At 35.6% G+C, this 21456-nt stretch overlaps 1 protein-coding gene across 6 annotated transcripts in view; it reads right to left on the bottom strand.

The window, feature by feature from the left end:
• LOC131149768 (uncharacterized) overlaps window positions 1–21456 on the bottom strand; it is a 39780-nt gene that overhangs the window by 8359 nt on the left and 9965 nt on the right. For 3 of the 6 annotated variants that reach the window (XM_058100503.1, XM_058100502.1, XM_058100501.1), the window contains 8 exons: window positions 17972–18052; window positions 17788–17880; window positions 17578–17694; window positions 14841–14936; window positions 13529–13642; window positions 9872–9925; window positions 4577–4624; window positions 2287–2437 (listed from right to left, as the gene is read on the bottom strand). In XM_058100503.1, the coding sequence (XP_057956486.1) occupies window positions 2287–2437; window positions 4577–4624; window positions 9872–9925; window positions 13529–13642; window positions 14841–14936; window positions 17578–17694; window positions 17788–17880; window positions 17972–18052 (754 nt within the window). The remainder of the gene's footprint in view (window positions 1–2286; window positions 2438–4576; window positions 4625–9871; window positions 9926–13528; window positions 13643–14840; window positions 14937–17577; window positions 17695–17787; window positions 17881–17971; window positions 18053–21456) is intronic. The other 3 variants (XM_058100504.1, XM_058100506.1, XM_058100505.1) reach the window with 1 other exon arrangement.

The following is a 21456-nucleotide window of genomic DNA, read 5'->3' as shown; positions in this document are numbered from 1 at the left end:
CTAACAATCAAAGAAGAAGCATTGTTCGTCCCCAAAAGACACCAAAGTGAAATACCTATTTATTTTTCCCTTGTAACACTTTCAAATCCCAGTATTTAAGAAGAAAATCCTTTAAAAAAAAAACTACAATTCTGAGACATGATTTTTTTTTTAAAAAGAAAATGGGTCATCCAACCCAAACTTGCCCAACCCATTATCTAAACGGGTAGGGTTTTGGTTGACCTGTTTATTAACATGTCATTATGACTTAAATCAAACCCTAGTTCAAGTGTTCAACTTCAACACAAAGGTTGCTTTTCTTGTATGGAGGCAACTCCTAGGAAGATCCTTATAATTAACAAACACCAAACAAGAGGACTGCCCCTTCTCAACAGAAGCTATTTGTGCATGGAAGATGCTAAGACAATTGATCATATCCTTTTACATTTTTCCTGGACTAGTAATCTTTGGGATCTAGCAACTACACTGATTAAGGTGTGGGAAGACAAGAAATAGTGGTTGCTGCTATGAGTGTTACGATAGTTGAGAAAGAAATCAGGCGTGGGAAGATATTCGGTCATGTCAAGAAGAAGGAAAGCTTTGATTCTTATTCCCCTTAATATTTTTGGTTTGTGTGGAAGGAAGGAATAGAAGAACATTTTAAGGATCAACTAGCTGAATATAATCAAAGACAGATGGACTACCACTTCTATTAATTGGCAAATTGGGTCGTACATGATAGACCCATACAATTATTGAATTTTTTGACATCGCACGTGATTTCTCATTTTCGTTTGATACTGTTTTGTACATGGGTGTTGTTGGGGTAAAATAAGCCCCTAGTCATATTCCAACACGTGGCCTTCAATTAGAGGACACTTCAAGCTATGGTTGAAAAACCCCGATATAGGTATGTATTCATCTTCTCCTGAGTAGAAGAAGGTATCGCTTTTAACGCTAAAACCCTCATTCTTCAACACACCATACTCTAACATGAGGGTTGGAGAGGGATCCTGGAGCCCATTGAGGGTCTCCTAAGCTCTCCTTCTTCTTGGTTGCAAGTGATCGCCAGGAAAATCATTGGTGTGCAGACCCATACTCTTAACTTTACCTCCCTTTCTTGGTGGTGATTCCTTGTGACCAACCTAGATCATTGTTGCTGCTACATTCTCTGACCTGGCTAAGTTTGCCATGTTTGTCATCCAATTTTTTCAACCTTGATCTTTCTCTGCTGAACAAGCTGTATCCCCATTGACTCCCTTCTCATTCTCTCTCTAGTATTCATCCTCAGCATATCAAATGGTTATTGGGGTGTCATCACAAGTCTATCGCAATTGACGGTGAGGGCAGCAGTGGTGAGACTGTTTTTGATAGGTGGCATTATCTCTATCTTCTTCCATAAGTGCTCTCAACAATCTCATCCAGATCTGTTGCCCCAACCAACCTGTCCTAGGCTTCAAATTAGTGCAATAAGTTTGGGTAGGGGAAGGGGGTATGGGTCCTCCCAACAGGTGGCACCCCCATGATGGCCTTCAACGAATTCTCTTGCCAACCAAAAAAGTAATATAATATATACCATTAAACTATTAGGAACACACAAAAAAAAAAATCCTAATCTATACAAGTTCCAACATTTTATTAATTTAAGGTCTTAGATGTTATTTATTATATATTAAATTTGTAATTAATTTGCATAATCAAGTCACTTAATCAAAGCCATATAATCATAGCATTCTAATCATAAAATTTGTTATATCTCTTGTAAGTACAACAAAAAATAAACAGTTGTGTACTGTTGTCATACTCAATCCTCATTATCATCTTCTCCTCCTCTTCACATAGCTAATTTGTTGCGTATAATAAAATACTTCCAACAGTTTCATGATAAAGGTGCTTTTAATATGAGGTTTCTTTTGATGAAGTACAAAAAACACAATGCCATGAAAACTCAAAAGGTTTAACTAAAAGAGTTCATATGACATCAATGGTGTAATGAAAAAAAAAGCAATACGACAATAATCTATCAAGCACAAGGATTTTTAGAAATTGCACCCCGATAACAACCCTATTGCCTTTACTCTCATGAAGAACTAATCAAACAAACATACCCACCAGTAATAAATGACCAATCCCTAGATGTCCAAAGGCATATTCCCAAATGACAACTGACTAGAAACTAAAAATTAAGCTACAATTGAAAATGAATAAGGATAGCCAATGTACATGATAGTTCATCAGAATCCACATACAGCATATAATGAATAGATACTTAAAAATAATATTAATAATAATGAAAAAGGAGCTTACCATTCAGAAGGGTGGTTTTCTCCCTGGTATCCTTGTATTGTCGAAGACATTGGAACAAACGGAAAATATAAGGCAAAACAAGAACCAAAGGAATTGCAACAGAATGACTGCCACAAACAGAATCAGCTTCAAACCATGCAATGGTAGCAACCTGCACATGTTAACTTCTCTTATTAGACAGAAATGAAGTATGACTCCTTAGATCAAATGATGTACACAATGGGTAAACAAGGGCAATGGGTGCCTGCACTTGAAGATAAATTTTGATTCATTGCTCATTGACAAGTTGATCAGTATGCAACGCCAAAGACTTGAGGGAAAGAGCTAATAATAGAAACTACATCATTCTCATTCCCATTTAGAACCCTTCCCCCACCCTCAAAAGAAATGTGCCAAAGTGAGATCATGAAAACCATGACAAGGAAAGCAAAATGCTAAATTACAGCTTAAGCATAAAACAACCTATTCAAATGATTACATTCAAACATCAAGTTCAAACTACTCTTCTAACACCAAGTCTTGGAATCTACAAGGCCCCAAATACAAAATACCCCAACATTACAGCAATGTCCTCTCCACCACTTAAAATAATAAAAAGAAATTGTGAAGTTTCCAAACTCCTCAACTCCATCTTTTTTTTTTTTTCTCATACTCATATGAGTGTGTGCGTCACTAACTCAGGAAGCTCATAATCAAAGTGCAAATGTAGATAACATCATCCTTACAATCTGTCTACAATGGCAGAGGATATCCTTATCCTTCCCAAGCAATAGTACGATTGAATGAACAAGTTAATCAACAAATGTTCCACTAAGTTAAAATATGATTTATGCATAACTTTCTGGAGATGGAAACTTATATTTCCTTCTCAAAAAAATTCCAATGCATCAGCCTACTTCAAAGTTGAAAGCCACAAACTATAATGATGCAAAAATTCCAAGAAAGCCAATAAGGGGATGATATGCTCAAATTTACAAAAGATGAACTACAATAGCATGAAAGAAAAAGTAAACAAATGCAACTAAAGTTAAAATGAGCCTCCGTAGCATGAACAAAGAAAAAACTCATTTTTAGGGCAACACCCCCTCCCTCCCTACCCTGCCATGCACCCACCAATTCAAAAATAAATAAGCAAATAAGTAAATGTCTCCTAAGTTTTTGACAATGTGGCGATACCATATATACATACAAAATAAAATTTTGAAGGTTTCTTGATCTTAAATTTCTCCTTGCTACTCTAAAGCACAACCAAACAACAACCTATTTATTTAATGTAAACTATACTCCACTGCAGTGTACAATTAAAGGCTGATCTCTCAAATGAAAAAAAGGCCAATTTCTCAAATTAAAAAAAAATAGAAAAAGATTTCTCAAATGAGAGTAACAGTACACAACTAAATTCAAAGATATTTATGACATGCAAGGACTTGAGGTTAGAACAAAATTAATGGCATGAACAATTTGTAAAATACCAGAAATTGAAATTCAGGAGAGATCATAAGAGAAAGGCAGAAAGTTTAATTAAGCAGCAAGAATCATGGCAAGAAAAAGAGATCCACATAAAGACCTAATTAATCATGGTCTTAAATTTCCACGAAATTGTCGAAATTTCTGATTTCCATCACCCTCGAAATTGAAATGGCAGTCGATTTCCATTTTACATAATTTCCATCAAAATTTCAATGAATCATTTGAAATTTATCAAAATCTCAAATTTTACCGAAACTTGTTGAAATTTTAACTATAGAATGAAATTTCCTTAGAATTCAAATGAGAGATTTAGGAGCGAAATGGAATTTCTCTTTTAATTTATTATATTTTTTTATTAAAATAAAAAGATTATTACAAGAATTTTGAAATTATATGAAAAAATAAACTTACAGCAACACTTTTTATCTAAGCATTCAAGTCTAACTTATCATTATTTGTATAATAAATAATATTTAAATGATTTAGGAATTTCATTCATATTAATTGAATATTTTTAACGCGCATTATCTTATATACAAATTATATTACAACTTTTCCACTCCATACACAACATAGATGTATTTAATTTGTAATATATTAGTCCTAAGACTTGTGCTATTACGCCTATTAACCATTTCTAAAGTTTCATAAAAGAATTCCATGATTTACTACTAATTTCCATTATTTTTTCAAATCAAAATCGAAATTTCCATACTTTTAGAGCTTTGAAATTTGAGTCGAAATCAAAATTAAGACTTTGAAATTAAAGCTATTAATCTAACAGTACGAGGAAACTCCAACATCAACGAAAAACACTAACCTGTCGATGGATCATTCGACAAACTGAACGCTCCAAATCTGAAACTACCTGCACAAAATAGGCAATTCAGAATGGTAAGGGTAAGAATGTACAAAGTCAAGTACATATCTAAACAAATATAAATATATTATTACCTCAGTTCTTGTTCCTAGCTCAAGGTTTAACATTGTGAATTCTACAAATTTCCACAAAAATTACTTTCCTCTTTTTAGTTTTCACATTTTTATGAAACAAAGATAGTTTTTCGTGCTAGCGTGGACATTACGAGCTCTACAGATTAGTATAAATCCCACTTTTAAAAAATTTAAATTCAATTCATTAGTAAATGATAGGTGGTTTTATAAAGCATATTTTACTTCAAGGCTAAATGTAAAAATTATTGGATTTCAGGCCTTGAAAGTGCATTTACAGAGGTAAGGGTGCATAGATCATGCCCCCCACCCCTCCCCAACAAGATCCTCAAATTTGGCATGGAAGCCTTGTGCACTAGGTCTTGACTTTTCGGCCCAAGGTCCCACATTTTGATTTCAATTAAAATTTTAAAGCTTCAAAAGTATGCAACTTTTAATGCCGATGTCAATTTTAAAAATTGATGGAAATTACTATTATAACATGGGAACTCTTTTTTGAAACTTTAGAAACTACTGCTAGACATTATAATGCAGATTTGGAAGTACAATGTTACAAATAAAATGTCTCATGAACAGATGTGGCGCATTTGGTGCATTAACTATAATATAATAATCACACTAAACATATCAATTAATTTATGAAATTCATAAATAAGTTAAACATTAAATCAATCAAATATTATTAATTATAAAAGTACAAATAAATAATGCAAAATTGGTCAAATAAGATGTTGTGGCTAATATCTAAGTAAAACTTTTCATATAATTTCAAGAGTCACAAAGCTATAATTCAAAACCTTTTCTTGTAATGAACTTTAGTTCTAATTATAAGAAAAAAGATAAATAAACACAGAAATTTTGTTTGGGTTTTTAATCTCAAAGTTGAATCTCCAGGAAATTTCACTCTATAGTTAAATTTTCAACAATTTTTTCTGAAATTCTGAGATTTTGATTAATTTTGAAGCACTAAGGAATTTTTGAAGGAAATTTTGTCAAATGAAAATTAATCGCCATTTCAATTTTGATGGGGAATTTTGACGGAAATTTCAACAATTTCATGGAAATTTAATATCATTTTTAGGCCTCAAAAGATCATTTAATCCGTTATGTACAATGAAAATAACTTTGAAATTTTTCTTAGTACACAGGTACTTAAATATTTTTAAGACAATTTTTAAAATTGTCCACTAGATTAAAAAATATTTGAAAGACTGTCAAAGAATGAACCACTTACAGATTTATCTTAAATAAATTAATTATTTTGTTGCACAAATTTTATTATTACACTATATAATTGTGGTCTGCCCCTTTCCCGGACCCTGCATGCATGGGAGCTTTGTGCACCGGGCTGCCCCCTTTTTTTTTTTAACTATATAATTGTAGTTGTCATGATTCTGTTAAAAAAACGATATTCAGGAAAAAAAAAATACATAGAATATTGAGGATACAGTAACTGTGTCATTGACATTTATAAGACATTAGCAACCATGCATATAATTTTTTAATTGAAAAAGAAGAGATTTCATTAAAAAAACGACAAATATAATACAGAGCATAAGAAATCCTCCTTAGAAGAAAAACAAACAAAAAATAAAAATTACCAAAACAGCCCTGCCTGCCAACCACGATGTAGATCGGAAAAAGAGACTCCTCTGAAACAGCCTATTACAAAAGCTCACAATGAGGCCAAATATTGAATCGTATCCCAAAGCATGGATTCATCCTCTTTCCCATGAAACTATGAACAGCTCTCCATCCATGACCCCCACAAAACAGGCAAAATCACCTCCACATGCTGAAAAATATTTACCCCTTCCAAAACCAGAAAACGAGATAGCCAAATAATACTTCACCGACTACAGAGAAACCCAAATCTCTCCAAATAAGCCAAAAATATTATTCCACACCCTCCATGAAAAAGGAGCAATGGAAGAACAGTTGAGAGACAGATCCTGAAAAATATAGAAAAATATATCCAGGGAGAAAGCCTTAAAAGACTCCCTACTCTGCAACAGATTTCTAGTGTTAAATTAAGAACAACTAACCAAATAAAAGCCTTTATCTTTGACGGGACTTTGATCTTCCAAATAGAACCATGAAGGGGGAAGGACATGTTTTTATGGATCAAATGCTCAAAAAGAGACTAACATGACCATGAAGAATCAAGAATGCATGATCTATAGTTGCTCATCCTAGAAGGATGACTACCCTCCAACAAACAAAATGAGGTGAGCTCCAACACCTTATCATCAAGCGCCTTAGGAAAATGGAAATCCAGCGAGAATTGCTCCCAATTTGAAATAAAGAAGAAAAAGAAGACAGTCTATACAAATGAGGAAAAGAAGTTGAAAGTGAAGATTCCTATCCCCTAAACAAATGTCTTCCCAAAACCAAATGCAATACCCATGACCCACAATAAATCTATTGTGAGGAATAAAAGAAAATATAACTGTGAAATACCCTCCCAAGGACTGTTGCAAGAATATCTCAGCCCCAAATTAGCATCCCACTCGTTACCCAGTGAGCCAAGTTTACTTTTAGCTACTTTGTGCCAAAGGGAAGACTCCTCAATGGAAAACGCACAACCATTCACCCATTGAAGCAATATTCTTAGACACCAACTTTCCAAGCCCCAAAACTTCCTCCTTTTTAGACCTACAAACAACCTCCCAATTAACCAAATGATCCTTATTTTTCCCCACCCTAGACTGTAGTTTCTCACACGACATTCTCATATTTCTAGCTGCCCCCACAGGAATCCTTAAAATGGACAAGAATAGAGAGAGGGATACTAGCAACTAGCAAGACAAGCCTAAAGAAGTGTAATACACCCCACCTAGCGAAAAATAAAAACACCCTTACACCCATCCAACCTTTTGGACACCATCTCCCCCACAAGAACCCAAGACTCCACTGTCCTAGGATTACCACCTAGAGGCACTCCTGAAAAAATCAGAGGCCAATTAAGAATACCACACCCCACTAAAGAGGACAGCTCAAAAGATATAGAATCACTCAAATTAATACAAACCATCCCCCCATGCCAGACCACAGAAATTCTCATGATTTTCTCAAGTTTACTAGCATTCCCTGTCGGAATCTTAAAAACATACAATAAAAAAGGGAATGCTTGAATAACAAGCCTGAATCAGAGTACTTCTTCCCCCCTAAAGAGAAGAGAGACCCCTTCCACCCATCAAACCTCTTTATCATCCTCTTGACCACTGGATTCTAAAATTACACAAAAAATGAATATCAAGACTGTACACTCCCGTTCAAGAGGTCAGAAACATATCATACAAGTAGATAACCAAAAAAATGAGGGTACATGTAAGCATGGTCTTAAATTTCTACGAAATTGTTGAAATTTCCAATTTCCATCACCCTTGAAATCGAAATGGCAGTTGATTCTCGTCTTGCATAATTTCCATCGAAATCTCATCAAATCATCCGAAATTTATCGAAATCTCGAAATCTTAGCGAAACTTGTCACAATTTTAACTACACGATGAAAATTCGTCAAAATTCAAATGAGAAATTTAGGAGTGAAGTGAAATTTCTATCTCATTTTATTTTATTCATTTTATCGAAACAAAAGATATTACAAGTGCTTTTGAAATTAAATGAAAAAAATAACTTACAATAACATTTTATTTAACCATTCATGTCTAAATTATCATTATTTGTATAATAAATAATAATGATTTATGAATTTCATTTGTATTAACTGAATATGTTTAATGTACATTATCTTACAAATATGTTTGATACACATACTATTTTACAACTTTTCCACCTCACACAAAACATAGATGTATTTAATTTGTAATATATTAGTCCTAAAACTTATATTATTATGTTTGTTAACCATTTCTAAAGTTACACGAAGAATTCCATGCTATACTACTAATTTCCGTTATTTTTTCAAATCAAAATCAAAATCGAAATTTTCGTCGAAATTTCCGTACTTTTGGAGCTTCGAAATTTGAGTCGAAATCGAAATTTAAGACCTTGCATGTAAGCCAAAGGAGCCTCCTCAATCCATGATACAATGATCCAACCAAAAACGAATTCGCTGTCTATTACCAACCCTACAACAAACATCAAGGGAGAAAATATCATACATTTGTGCACAAATTCTCGAGGATTCGAGTAAGTGATGTTAGCTCCAACTTACATCCCAGCTGTTCTGTTGCAGCCCAAATTTAGAAATATTGCCAGAGTTAGGTTCTATGGGAAAACACCATAAGCACTTTCCCACCAAGGAAAATAGGAAATTCTTTTGGATACCAAATTACCTAGACACCCAAACCTCCCTCTCCCTAGATCTAGTAGTCTCCAACCCTACAAAATGAGGAAACTACAGGATTCTTATTCTCCGCTGGAAGGCTAAAATTTTCACAAAGTTAAAAAGTCAATGTTAAGCTGAGATCAATTCAGCTTTCTAGGTGATCTCAGGTAACGCAACAGCCAAGACAAATGCAGAGATCATGTCAAAGCATCAAACGCATCATGATGCTTTAGCTGTGAGATTGTTCATTCAAAACTACTAACACTTATGATCTCTAAAATATGGAGACCAAACCTATCATTTCACATAGACTATGGAATTAACCACTGCAACAAAAATAAAATGGCAATCCTGATTGCCATCTAAAGTATGGTCATGGCATTTGATAAACTGGACTTGTCACAACCTTAAAGCCACCTGAATTGGAGGTTGCTTTACCAGTTAGGTGGCCCCATTAGTGTAAATAAGTGTTCTCAAGACTTGGCTTTCAAACAAAATAGAAGACAAAGATATTGGAAGCTGAAGTCCTCAAATATATAATTTTATTAATCAACAACTCCAAAAAGCAACTTAGATTCCTGTATAGACTACTACAAAAACTAAAAAAAGTGACTTAAAAAAGTCTTCAAACCCATGCGAAGTCAGAAGGTTTAACCATTGAAACAGTGAACAAACTATGGAGGGAATCAGCCACTAGTCTTAATAAAATTTTCACAAATTTAATTGCTGTTTATATCACAGAATTTATCCATAAGTCAAGAGACTAAATACAAAACCACACACATGGATATGATTAAAATCACCTTTAAAATTAGCAGAACTAAGATACATATGCTGGATTCTATTTATGAAATCAGATAACGGGATAAATACCTTTGCCATGGAGGTCAATATATCAGCCAAGAAAAAATCAGAAAATGTTATAGCCTGCCCACATTAAAAATAAATAAGTGATCTAAGATTAAAAACAAAAAAACAAAAAAAAACAAAGCTAGAACAGTCAAAGCATCCATAAAGACCACAAAAGTATTCCAGCAATCCAGCCACAATACCAATCACAATGTAGCCACTGGAATATTGGGAGGTCGTTGGGTCCAATCCTATCATATCCATTCATCCCATTGAATAAGTGGAACCTATTTATGTCCCCCTGGCCTTGAGGCACATGAAAGAGAGAAGATACTTTGCTTTCCAACATTATTTTAATGGAGGAGATTTCTTGGTGACAAAAGTTGAGAGCTCTTTAGCCAAAGAAAGGGGACAAAACACAAAATTTTTCCATGGAGAAGGAAATATTAGTAAGTGCAATTTTATTAAAAAAAAAAAAGAGGGGGTGGGATGGACGTATTTGTGAACAGGAAGGCAAGATGGAAGAGACAATTTGTACTTTTATGGAAAAATAATAAGCACCAAACCAGTTGAGCATCGACCTTTATTGGAAGGGGTAGATTTTGCGAAGATAGGCGATGATACAATCATTTGAATTGAGACACCTCCTATTGAAAAGGAGACGTGGTGGCAATATGGCACTCAAAGACTGCAATGGGGGCAATTCATTGGGACCCAATGGTTTCACCACAGCTTTTTTTACTGGAGAATCCAGGAGAATGTGGGGCGAGGGGGGGGGGGGTTGAAGAATTATAATTAATATGCTCAAAATGCTCACTAATATTTATGAGAAAAGTTTGTGATAGTGAAGCTATTCAGGGATTATTTACTGATGCGTGCGGTTGATATGGAGAAAGACAATGACCATTTTTGTTGGTTTACTTCTCCACATAATGAAGAGAACGAGATTTGAGCATCAGTGGAGGGTATGGATGTGGAGGTGCATATCTACACCTCTTTTTGCTTTCTCCGCGAACAGGGTACCAATTTTCTCTACCATTCCAGGGGCCTAAGGCAGGGAACCTCCCCTCCCCCTTTTTTTCCCTCTTCCTCCTGTTTTTACTTCAGAAATCAAGATTTTCAGGCAAATGCTGATTAAAGCACTGGACCAAGGATTTCTTACATGTTTTTAAATACAGGAATACTAAAAGAAGGGAGGGTCACTTGCTGATTACGGATGGCATCGTTCCTTATGGAACGGATATGATGGAAAGTGCCTCCACCTCGGTATGGGTGGTCTTGGGTTTGAGACTTGGGAGCGGCCTCTCCAAAAAATGGGGGTAACTTGCCGACATCCACCTCTCCCAGACCCCACTCAAAGTGGGAGCCTTGTGCACTGGGTATAGCCTTTTTATTGCATGTGCGCCCATGTGCACGCACACACATAAATATATAAGACCTCACTGCACAGTGGAGTAGGTTTGCAAATCTATAGTGATTTTTTGCTCCTAAGTTATTTTATTCATGGGACTAAGTTTTCGTTGGTTTTTTGGTTACTCTTAAAAAAAGTGCAGACAGATTCGAAATATATACACACATGCATATGGATATATATGTACATATGTACATAAAAGGTTCTATATCCATGTGTGTGTGTTAGTACAATAAGGAAGAGAAGTCTTCAAAAGGAGGAAGGAAGAGAATTTCTTTCAAAAGGATGAAGGGTTACAGTCATTAAAAGTACTCTGAACCAACCTGCTTGCTTCCTTCGTGTAGCTTTTCCTTATTTGGGGCTTGTTGATAAGTAAGAGGTCGGAGGATGTTCAGAAGAGATTTCGTTGTGGCAGCATTGAGAAGTGTTTAAGTATCATTTTGTTTTTTTTTGGATATCGTCCGGGTGTCCCCAGCCGGCATCTACCAGATTACCCTGGGATGCATCACAGCCGAGACTAATCCCCACGCCCCACAGAACCCACCCCAAGACCCTGTAGGGAGGTAAATCGGGATTTGCTCAAGGCAGCAGGAATCGATCCCGAGCAGCTAACCTGGGTCACAGGCTCAGCCGAGCGCCCTTGCCACCCGAGCCAGCGCCCGGGGGTGTGTTTAAGTATCATTTGGAAAGGTGGGAAGTGGTGAAACAACCTCATCATAAAGAAGGTTTGGAGTCAACAGCTTATTCAACTTTAATAGGGCTTTGTTGGGTAAATGGCTTTGGAGATTTATGGTTGAAAAGGAAGATGTTAGCTTTGAAGTAGGAGAAATCGGTATTCTTGTAGCATGATATATGGTGTGGAAATTTCCCTTTAAAGAGGCAATTTCTCGAGCTAAATAATTTTGCTTATAACTATGCTTTGGACAGGCCATATTAGCATGTTTCACAGAGATGAGTAATGTGGGATGTTCCTTTATTAAGAATGTAGGACTAGGACCAGGAACTGGAAATTTTTATTAGTTTTTTGGATGTTTGTAAGGCAAAAGCTTAACAACGTAAGGGGAGGATGCAGTAAAATGGAGAAGTTCAAGGAGCAAATATGATCTTCTTCAGGATCATTGACATAGGGAATTGAGAGGAAGAAGCATAAAAATGAGTTTTTCCTCGGAAGGCCATTTGCAAGACAAGTGGTCCCTACCGAAGTGACATTTTCTCACTTCGAAGCTGCTTCGTAAAGAATTTTAATGCTGAAATTTTCCCCCAAAAAAAAAGTATAATGATGAGTCAGCGTTCTCTTTGCAAGGGTGAAGATAAGAAAGTGGATCATCTCTTTGTTGGCTGCACATGGACAATAAATCCATGCAAAAGTTCTTTGGCAATGGAGGGGATTCAGTGGGTGGCATCAGCTTGTGTCTTTGACAATTGGAGGGCCTGGAGAGGCATTATGACAGACAGAGATTAAAGATTTTAGAATTGATTCCTCTAACTATTTTCAAATGGTTGAGGTAAAGAAATGGTAGAACTTTTGAAGGAACCAAACCATCTCTTAGCATTGTAAAGGCTATAAGGCTTAAAACTTCATATTATTTGTTTTATGAGCAGCATTTTCTCAATCTCCAGGCTGCAATTGATCTTGTTGATGTGGTGTCTTTATATTTTTGGTCAAGGGTGTACACATTCATGTCATGACACTTCACCTCCACACAAAAGAAATAAAGCAGAAAAAGAATGGTGAGGAAGCAGGCCACAGGAGAGATTCACTAGTTTTAGCTCTCATCAAAATTCAGGAAAAAACAAATGATTCACACTGGAAAATACAACTGTTTTACAATTTCTCAGGTTGCTGTTAGAGAAAACCATGTTTATGAACAAAATCCACAAAAAGTGAGACATTCTTGCAATCCTTTTTGAAAAAAACAATCAAAGCCTTCTGGAAGCAACCTAACTAATATATTTAATTCATATTATTCTTAAGAAGATTTAGCACAAAGATCAATTATGCCAACTCACACCAGTTTTTTATTTTTTATTTTTTATTTTTTCTGATCAATGATGAACCTAACTCAAATGAATTGAACTCCATAATATTCAAATTTCACTTGGAAAATGTACATAATAGATTATCATCAGAAGAAGCAAAAATTTTGCTAATTGGGCACAATGGTGGAATCATATTTTTATACAAAAATTAGGATGGCATAATCATCAGTTCTAAAAAAATGTCAAATATTGTTGCATTCTTAATGAGCATTACCAATTAATAAACTTGCCTGTAGTGGAAAAATGATCCGCCAAAGAGTCCTTAAGAAGTAATAGCGCGAAGACAAATAAAAAATATCAAAAGGGAATATCAGAACCATTGCAACAGCAGCATATAAGAGCACCTGCAGTAAACAAACTGCAAAATTTAACACAGTGCTTAAGCATTAATATGAGCAAAGGTACCACAAAGTAAAGTCCACACTTCTTTCTGTGCACACAATTGTTCCCCCCAGCCCACAAAACAAAATACATCCACAAGAAAGGATACATCAATAATGCATAGCACCATACACTCTATCATCACCAAGTACTTAATAATGATCTGAAAGAAATGGAGAGCAGATGCAAACACAGCTTACCTATGCTTGATATATTAAGAACTCAACTTTTAATAAATGCATTCATTCTTTAGATCAGTCAGACCTTCATATAAAACTTCCTTACAGTTGCTAAATATTCACACTAGATCATATGCTTATAGTTTGTGAAACAAATTGAGTTTCCCAACACTTATAGACCAGGGAAAAAAATCATCGTAGGGCATTATCAACCATAGCTTAGCTAAACTTGCAATATTTATAAGCAAAATCTGCAATTGACAAGTGATTTTAAAAAATGGATTGAACTCCACACTAAACAAATTTGATGCAATAAGTTGAAAACGAATTTGATGCAACATGAAAGTTAATGGCATCCACTTGATAGAAGAAACAGAAGGGGCTTGGATAAATCCCTTGGTAGATGCATGGTGTGCACACATCTAAAAAGGTGTAATAAACACAAAAGGCCAACAAAAGGAAGATAATATGCAAGCATTCACAAATATCATAAAGAATTTATGAAATCTAATCAAAGAATATCATCGCAATAAGTAACCAGGACCAAATGACATATAACTAAAGGCAACATCACAGTTAAATACTAGATCTCATCAAATATCCCCAGAGTCAATCAAGACAAGAGTATGCCTGTTTTTTGAGCAAATGATATTTGCCATATTGACCTTAACAAGTAATCTAAATCCACACAGATCACAGGATCTTTAAGTAACCACAAAGTGTCAACATGATAGAAGCATAAAGAACACCAGGTTTCAACACTACTCAGTTAAGCCTCTGCATCTGTCACTCAGAAATGAGCCAGTGCTGTTTTTGCTGCTGCTCAGCAAAACAAGCAAGCAGATTGAGCACATATGAAAGAAAACCATAACAATATAACATATAGAAAGTACAGACAAATCATGCAAATCAGGGATTCACAATACTAAATTAAAGATAAGCAACTGTCAATTATTAATGAAAGAGGAAGCATCTATTACACTGGTTGTGATGCAGCCAATGATACTTCTCCATGAGAATAAAGGTAAAGATATGCTGTCATGCTGGTTGGGACAATAATTGTCATCCATGTGGCACACTAAAAAAAATGGAAACATGTGTTACTTCGAGAAAATTTAAGAAAATCACTGTGCGGAGTAAAATCACAGAATATAAAGATGCCACACGTGCACAGAGAGAGAGAGAGAGAGAGAGAGGCTTGTGCCACAGAAAAAAGTTATGAGCAGAAAGCATCAATGCACCAAAAGATCAATATCAAGTGGCAAAGAACAGAATCCCACCACTTCTACAGTCAACATTAAAGCCAATGTAATGAGACATAGTTATGAAAAGAAAATGATCACAAAAGTGAAGATTCAGTTAGAAATAAACTTTTATTGAAAAAAGAATCTACTGCTGCATGAGAAGAAGATCCCAACATGTGTTAGAAGGAGAGGGCCTTTAGGGGCAGGGAATTTTCAAAAGCAAAAATTAAGAGACAGAATCAAAACCATAGACAGGTAATACCAATAGTGGGTTGTAGGTTAGAGGGCCTTATATAAGGCATACTATCTGGATATTATTTTGATGCGTTAAGTACTGGTGAACCTCTTTCATATATTTTCTTGCATTACCATCAAAGTAGTGCTGAATCTCATTCATAATTTCCTGCAAAAATCTGCCACTCGCAGTATATTGGATAAACTTTTTTATTTGTCTAGACTTTAAAAGGAAATCAGTTTGCCCGCAAATTCTTTGGCTGGTTTCCTACTTCTTTTAGGGGCTTTGTGGGGAATAAGAAGGCAAGGATTTTGTGAAGCTGTGCTGTACTTGCTGTGACTTGGTGCATTTCAAGAGAAAGAGTCGGATCATCAAGGGTCAACATTTGCCTTCAAGCCTGCTTTGGATAAAATAGACTTTCTTGCATCCTTGTGAGCTTGTGCTTTTTTATTTCAAAGGGGTATGCTTCACTCTTATTCAAAGGAATCGGAAAAGCTTGGTTGTACCAATGTTTCCGTGCTTTCTTTTTTAGTTTTTAATGATTAGGAGGATGTTTGTCAATGATTTTAAAACTTAGACCAGACCAGCCAGCTCAACTGAGTTGGACCAAACTGACTGCATTGCCAGTCCAGGTGCATTGCCAAAACCAGGAATTGAAGCGGACCACGGTCAACTCAAAACCAGGTGAGTCGGCCTAACTTGGCCGGACCTGGACCGGCCAGGTCACCTTATATAAAATCATATATGAAACTTTGGTTAACGAGCTCAAACCTTGTACATCTTGAAAGGAGAACCTGCAGCTTACCACTGCACCTAATTATGTTTTGTGCTATATTCTTTTGAAAAATTATAAATATATTTGATATCAATTAAAATTTCAAAGGCCCAAAAGTACAGAAGTTTCGACGGAAATTTCGATTTCAATGTAAGTTTCAATTTTGATTTGAAAAATGATGGAAATTAGGAATAAAGCATGGAATTCTTTCATGAAACTTTAAAAAGGAATTTAAGTTTTAGGACTAATATATTATATATTAAATACATCTATGTTGTGTATAAGGTGCAATAGTTTTAATATAACATATTTGGTTGGTTTGAATGAATTTCATCAATCAATTAAATAAAATCTATTATATAAATAAAGAAAATTTGGACATGAATGGTTATATAAAATATTGTTGCTAAAACCTCTTATAATAATATTTTGTTTCAATTTTTTATTTTTTTTTTTTAAATCTTACATTTGAATTCGAAGGAAATATCATTCTATAGTTAAAATTTTGAAATTTTGATAAATTTCGGATGATTGGTTGAAATTTCGATGGAAATTTTGTGAGATGAACATGAACTGCCATTTCAGTTTCGAGAGTGATTGAGAGGAAATTTCGACAATTTCATGGAAATTTAAGACCCCGAATATATGTTTGCTCATATGAAAATATATATATATATATATATAGACACACACACACACATACATATATACATATATATGTATAAATATAATTTTCAACCAAATCAAATATTTTCTTGCTATCCTTAAATATTTTATAATAAAAATTGTTATTATAATGCTAAAAAATGTTTAAAAATTAATGGTAAAAAAAATTGTTCAGATTTTGCTGTTAAATATTTTTATTTTTAATTGATTATTATCATTTATAAATAGTATCTTTGTAATTTGTATGTACATCTATATAGGCATACATATACATAAGAATACATATACATGTGTGTGTGTGTGTGTGTGTGTGTGTATTGTTGGTTCAATTACCAGATTGATCCACCAGTTCGACTAACCCAGTAGCTTCACCAGGTTGGTCACCAGTCTGGGTTTTAAAAAAATGGCTTTTCCTCCTTTTCTTGCGCTGTATGTTCTCTCTCTCCCTCTCCCTCTTTCTTCTAATTAATACATTTCTCCTTCTACCAAAAAAAAATATTTAGCAAACAAAAATAATATCTAGAACCTGCTAAAAAACATGTGGCACAGAAGCTAAAATCTGAGAAGATTATCTCTTCTCAAAAAAAAAATGTACCAAAAGGTAAAAGCAGAAGTATAGCACAACAAAGAAGAAAGGGATGAAAAGGCTCACAAGTACTTGCAACAAAGGGAAAGTACAAAAAGGTCAGATAAGTAATATCTGGAACAGCTTCAAAAAATAATCTAATAAAATTAGGCAAAATTGGGTCAACAGTTGTGTATCTGTTAAATTCACACACGATTCACAAAATTATGATACCTTCCATATTTCTTTGTGGGTAAGATGACTTTGGTCGAGATCAAAAATTTTTGCATAGCTTATACTTGATTGGGCAAAAACCCATAAATTTACTCCCCAAAGCCAAACCATCATTGTCTGGAACATTAGAACCAATAAAAATGTTTCAGTAAAGAAAAACAGTGTAAGAACTAAAACAATCTATAAAAAGGAACACAGTCCTCAACTCACCACAAGAAGAAGAGGATTATAATACAAAAATGCCTCATACAGAAATAAATCCTGCAAGTCTGCACTCATTCTCATAACAGAATCCCATCCAATCTGCATTTTAGAGAGTACATAAAAAATAAAAAATCCAATCACATGATCAAATTAAACAGATTCATACAATTTTGTCATGTCCTTTAATCACCAGTCTCCACTCTCCAGTGCGAATAAAAGAATCAGAACTGACCTTGCAACAACTGAAACCCCAAATGATAAACAAAAGCACCTAAACAACAATAAAAATTAGGATCATATCAAAATATGCAAAGAAAATATGCAGTGTAAAATCTGGTGCGCTATAAAACATTAAACAATACTTAGAAGTTGAACAAATATAATACCGATAATGTCAAAACATAAGATAAACTAACATAAAAATGGAGGGTATGGTCATTTCACCAATGGCACTTAGCTTTAAGCTAGCATCAGGAATTCAGGATAGCAGCATGAAGGCATCCAAAAGTTTCCAAAACTTGAGGGATGTGGAAATTCATAAATTCTGTTTTATTTTCATGGATATTGTTGAAGAAAATCAAATGGCAGGAACTTATTTATTGGAGTAAGAAATATAAATCACAAAGAAAAGTCATGTATAAAAAAGTTCTTTAAAGCTAGATTGCAGCCCTACATTCCTATCTTGGTTAGTAATAAAACTACATTGCAGCCCATGGAGGTGTACTTCGCAGGTCTATCCCCTCTTTTCTATGATAAGTAAAAAGTCAGATAAAGTGGATTTAGAGGAGATTAATTCTCTGATGCCATGCTGTAAAATTTAGAGATGGAGGAGATAAGAAGAGAAGAAAAAGATGAAGAAAGCAAGAGAGAAAAAGTGGAGGCAGCAGCGCACTGTAGCATTACCTTCATTCAGCTTCAGGCTTACCCCTCTTATATTATTAATAATACAAAAACTTGAAAGACAAAAATAAACCCACTTACACCAAATAAATACTAAAATAGGCTCTCTTCTAACAAATATCTCCTCTGCCTACGGAATAAGGACACCAAAAAGTCTCAGCAAATTGTCATCCAACTTCAAGTGCCAACCAAAATAGGAGAAATCCTATTGTGTCACCTCAATACCTGCCACAAGGGCTCAGGTACACTTGTCATCTTAGTTTCCACAAATAAACCTCCATCCCCTCATCCAAGGTATAGGAGCACAATCATCAAGCATCCTCATTTCCACAAGATAGTATACAAAAGGCCAACTTCCGCCTCATTAACCTAATGAGTTAGGTGACAAGAGTCCGGGAGCAACGTCACTCAAAGGTAGAACTAATCCTTCCCCTACTCAATGCCACATATCAAATTCCCACAACACAGTTGATGCTCACAATATCAATCTCATTTTGATAGACCTACTCTAATGCCAACTGTCACAAGGTGGCAGATTTCCCAAGGCCACTAGGAACCACCCTTGCCTTAATCTTCTTGAAATGTTACAGATTCTCGCCTATGCGGAGACAAGATCACCTCAAGTTCTGTTCAACCATACTCATTCTCATCCATGGAAACACTCCAATATCCAATTCAGGTCAAGTTTTATGGCGTAACAACCTTTGTTCCAAATGAGATTGTCATTGAGGAACTATGACTTGAACAATAAAGTTGTTCGGCTCACATTCCACACTAGGGGTATTTCGCATCCCCACAACATGATTCACGTGTGAGAGCACCGATAACTTACCACCCACTAGCATGAGCTAAGGGAAACAACACCCTGTACTACTCGAGTCAAACGTACAAAGGACCAACACCCTTGATGGTCTCAAGTATCAGATGACACTCCCCAAGAGTAATACACAAGGGCCACATAAGTGTACGTATCAACCCTCAAGTCAAGGGTTGCATGCGACTTCACTCTCCAATGAGTAGTCCATATGGCTCCCAGCCCCACACAGAAGCCCAACCCGCCCCTCGTTTGTTGTGGTGTACAGGCTTGACATGGAGAAAGTCTTTGACCATGTCAACTAGAACTTTCTTTTGTATCTTCTATGAATAATGGGCTTTGGGGAGCTTTGGTGCACTTGGATTAGTCAATGCATCAAAATGCCAAGCTTCTCAATGCTCATAAATGGTTGTCCATTTAATTTCTTTCATTCTTCCTAGAGGCTTGACACAAGGGATCCCCTATCTCCTTTCTTGTTTATCTTGGTGATAGAGGCGTTGAGGCTTGTTGAAGAAAACTATAAAAGGATGACTTCTTAAAGGTCTCAAAGTGGGCAAGAATGGGAGGTCCATGAAAGTGTCACATCTTCTCTTTGCGGATGACACCATCATTTTTTGCAAAGGTGACCCTCTCCACATCCTCAACCTTCAATGCATTTTGGTAGGTTATGAGGTTGTCTCGGGCTTGAAAGTGAATATCGGAAAAAGTGAACTTATTTCGGTTGGTGATTGCATAGGTGGGCCTTTCCTTGCTGCCTTCTAGGTTGTAAGATGGGAACGTTCTCCATTAATTACCTCAATCTCTCTTGGAGCCAAATTCAAAAATAGAAGAGTGTGGGACCCATTTTTCCGAAGTTTGAAAAAAGATTGGCAGGAAGGAAAGGGAACTTCTTGTCAATAGATGGCAGACTCACTCTAATCAGGAATACCTTGACAAAACTTCTTGTCTATCCCATGTCTCCCTTTCCTTTATGATTTCAATTGCCAATATCGGAGGAATTCAAAGGAGATTCCTCTAGAGGAGCTTGGGGAGGAATTTATATTCCAAACAACCTATTTGTTTGGGAGGATTGGTTTAAAATCCCTCCACACTTTCAACAAAGCCCTTCTTGGGAAATGGTGGAGGTTCAAGAAGGAAAAAAACCACCTCTGACGGGGAATCATTGCTTCTAAATACGGGCTCAAGCAAAATGAATGGACCACTCAGGCTAGTAGAGGACCCTATGGGATAGGGGTTTCGAAATTTATAAGGATGGGATGATTTTTCACCTCTATCATATTCCAAGTCGGAAATGAGGGCAACGTTTACTTTTGGCACAATACTTGGCGTGAGCAAAGGGCTCTAAGTGACACATTTCTTTCCATCTACAACTTGGCCTGCGATGAGGAATCCCTCATCAGTTAACAGTCAGCACCTTCAAATCTCATATCAAGGGATGTGGCAGATTGGGAACTCCATATTCTCACCAACTTCCACAGCAATCTCTACAACTTCTGACACCAAAACATTCCCGATGAACCAGAATGGACTTTGGATAGAAACAAGGCCTTCAAAGTTAGATCCTTCCACAAGAAGCTCTCTCCAATGGGATCCTCCTATGGCTTCACACCTGGAAGACAACTACCCCTACAAAGGTTGATTTTCTTGCCTGGGAGGCAACACATGAAAAGATTTTAACCATGCACAACTTGCAGAAAAGTTAAACTTGATGATGAAGTAATAAATAGCACTTGTAGATTTCGATACCTTAGATCTATTATGCAAGCTGAAGGAGAAATTGAAGATGATGTAATGCATAGAGTTAAAGCAGGTTGGGTAAAATGGAGAAGTGCTTCAAGTGTGCTATGTGATCGTAGAATACCCTTAAAATTGAAAGGGAAGTTTTATAGGACAGCTATAAGACCAGCTATGCTATATGGATCGGAATGTTGGGCGACGAAGAAACATAATATCCAAAAAGT

The sequence above is a fragment of the Malania oleifera genome, chromosome 2 (assembly GCF_029873635.1).
Source record: "Malania oleifera isolate guangnan ecotype guangnan chromosome 2, ASM2987363v1, whole genome shotgun sequence".
NCBI classification, from domain to species: Eukaryota; Viridiplantae; Streptophyta; class Magnoliopsida; order Santalales; family Ximeniaceae; genus Malania; species Malania oleifera.
The sequence above is the reverse complement of the archived record's forward strand: the minus strand, read 5'-3'. Positions and strand labels throughout refer to the sequence as shown.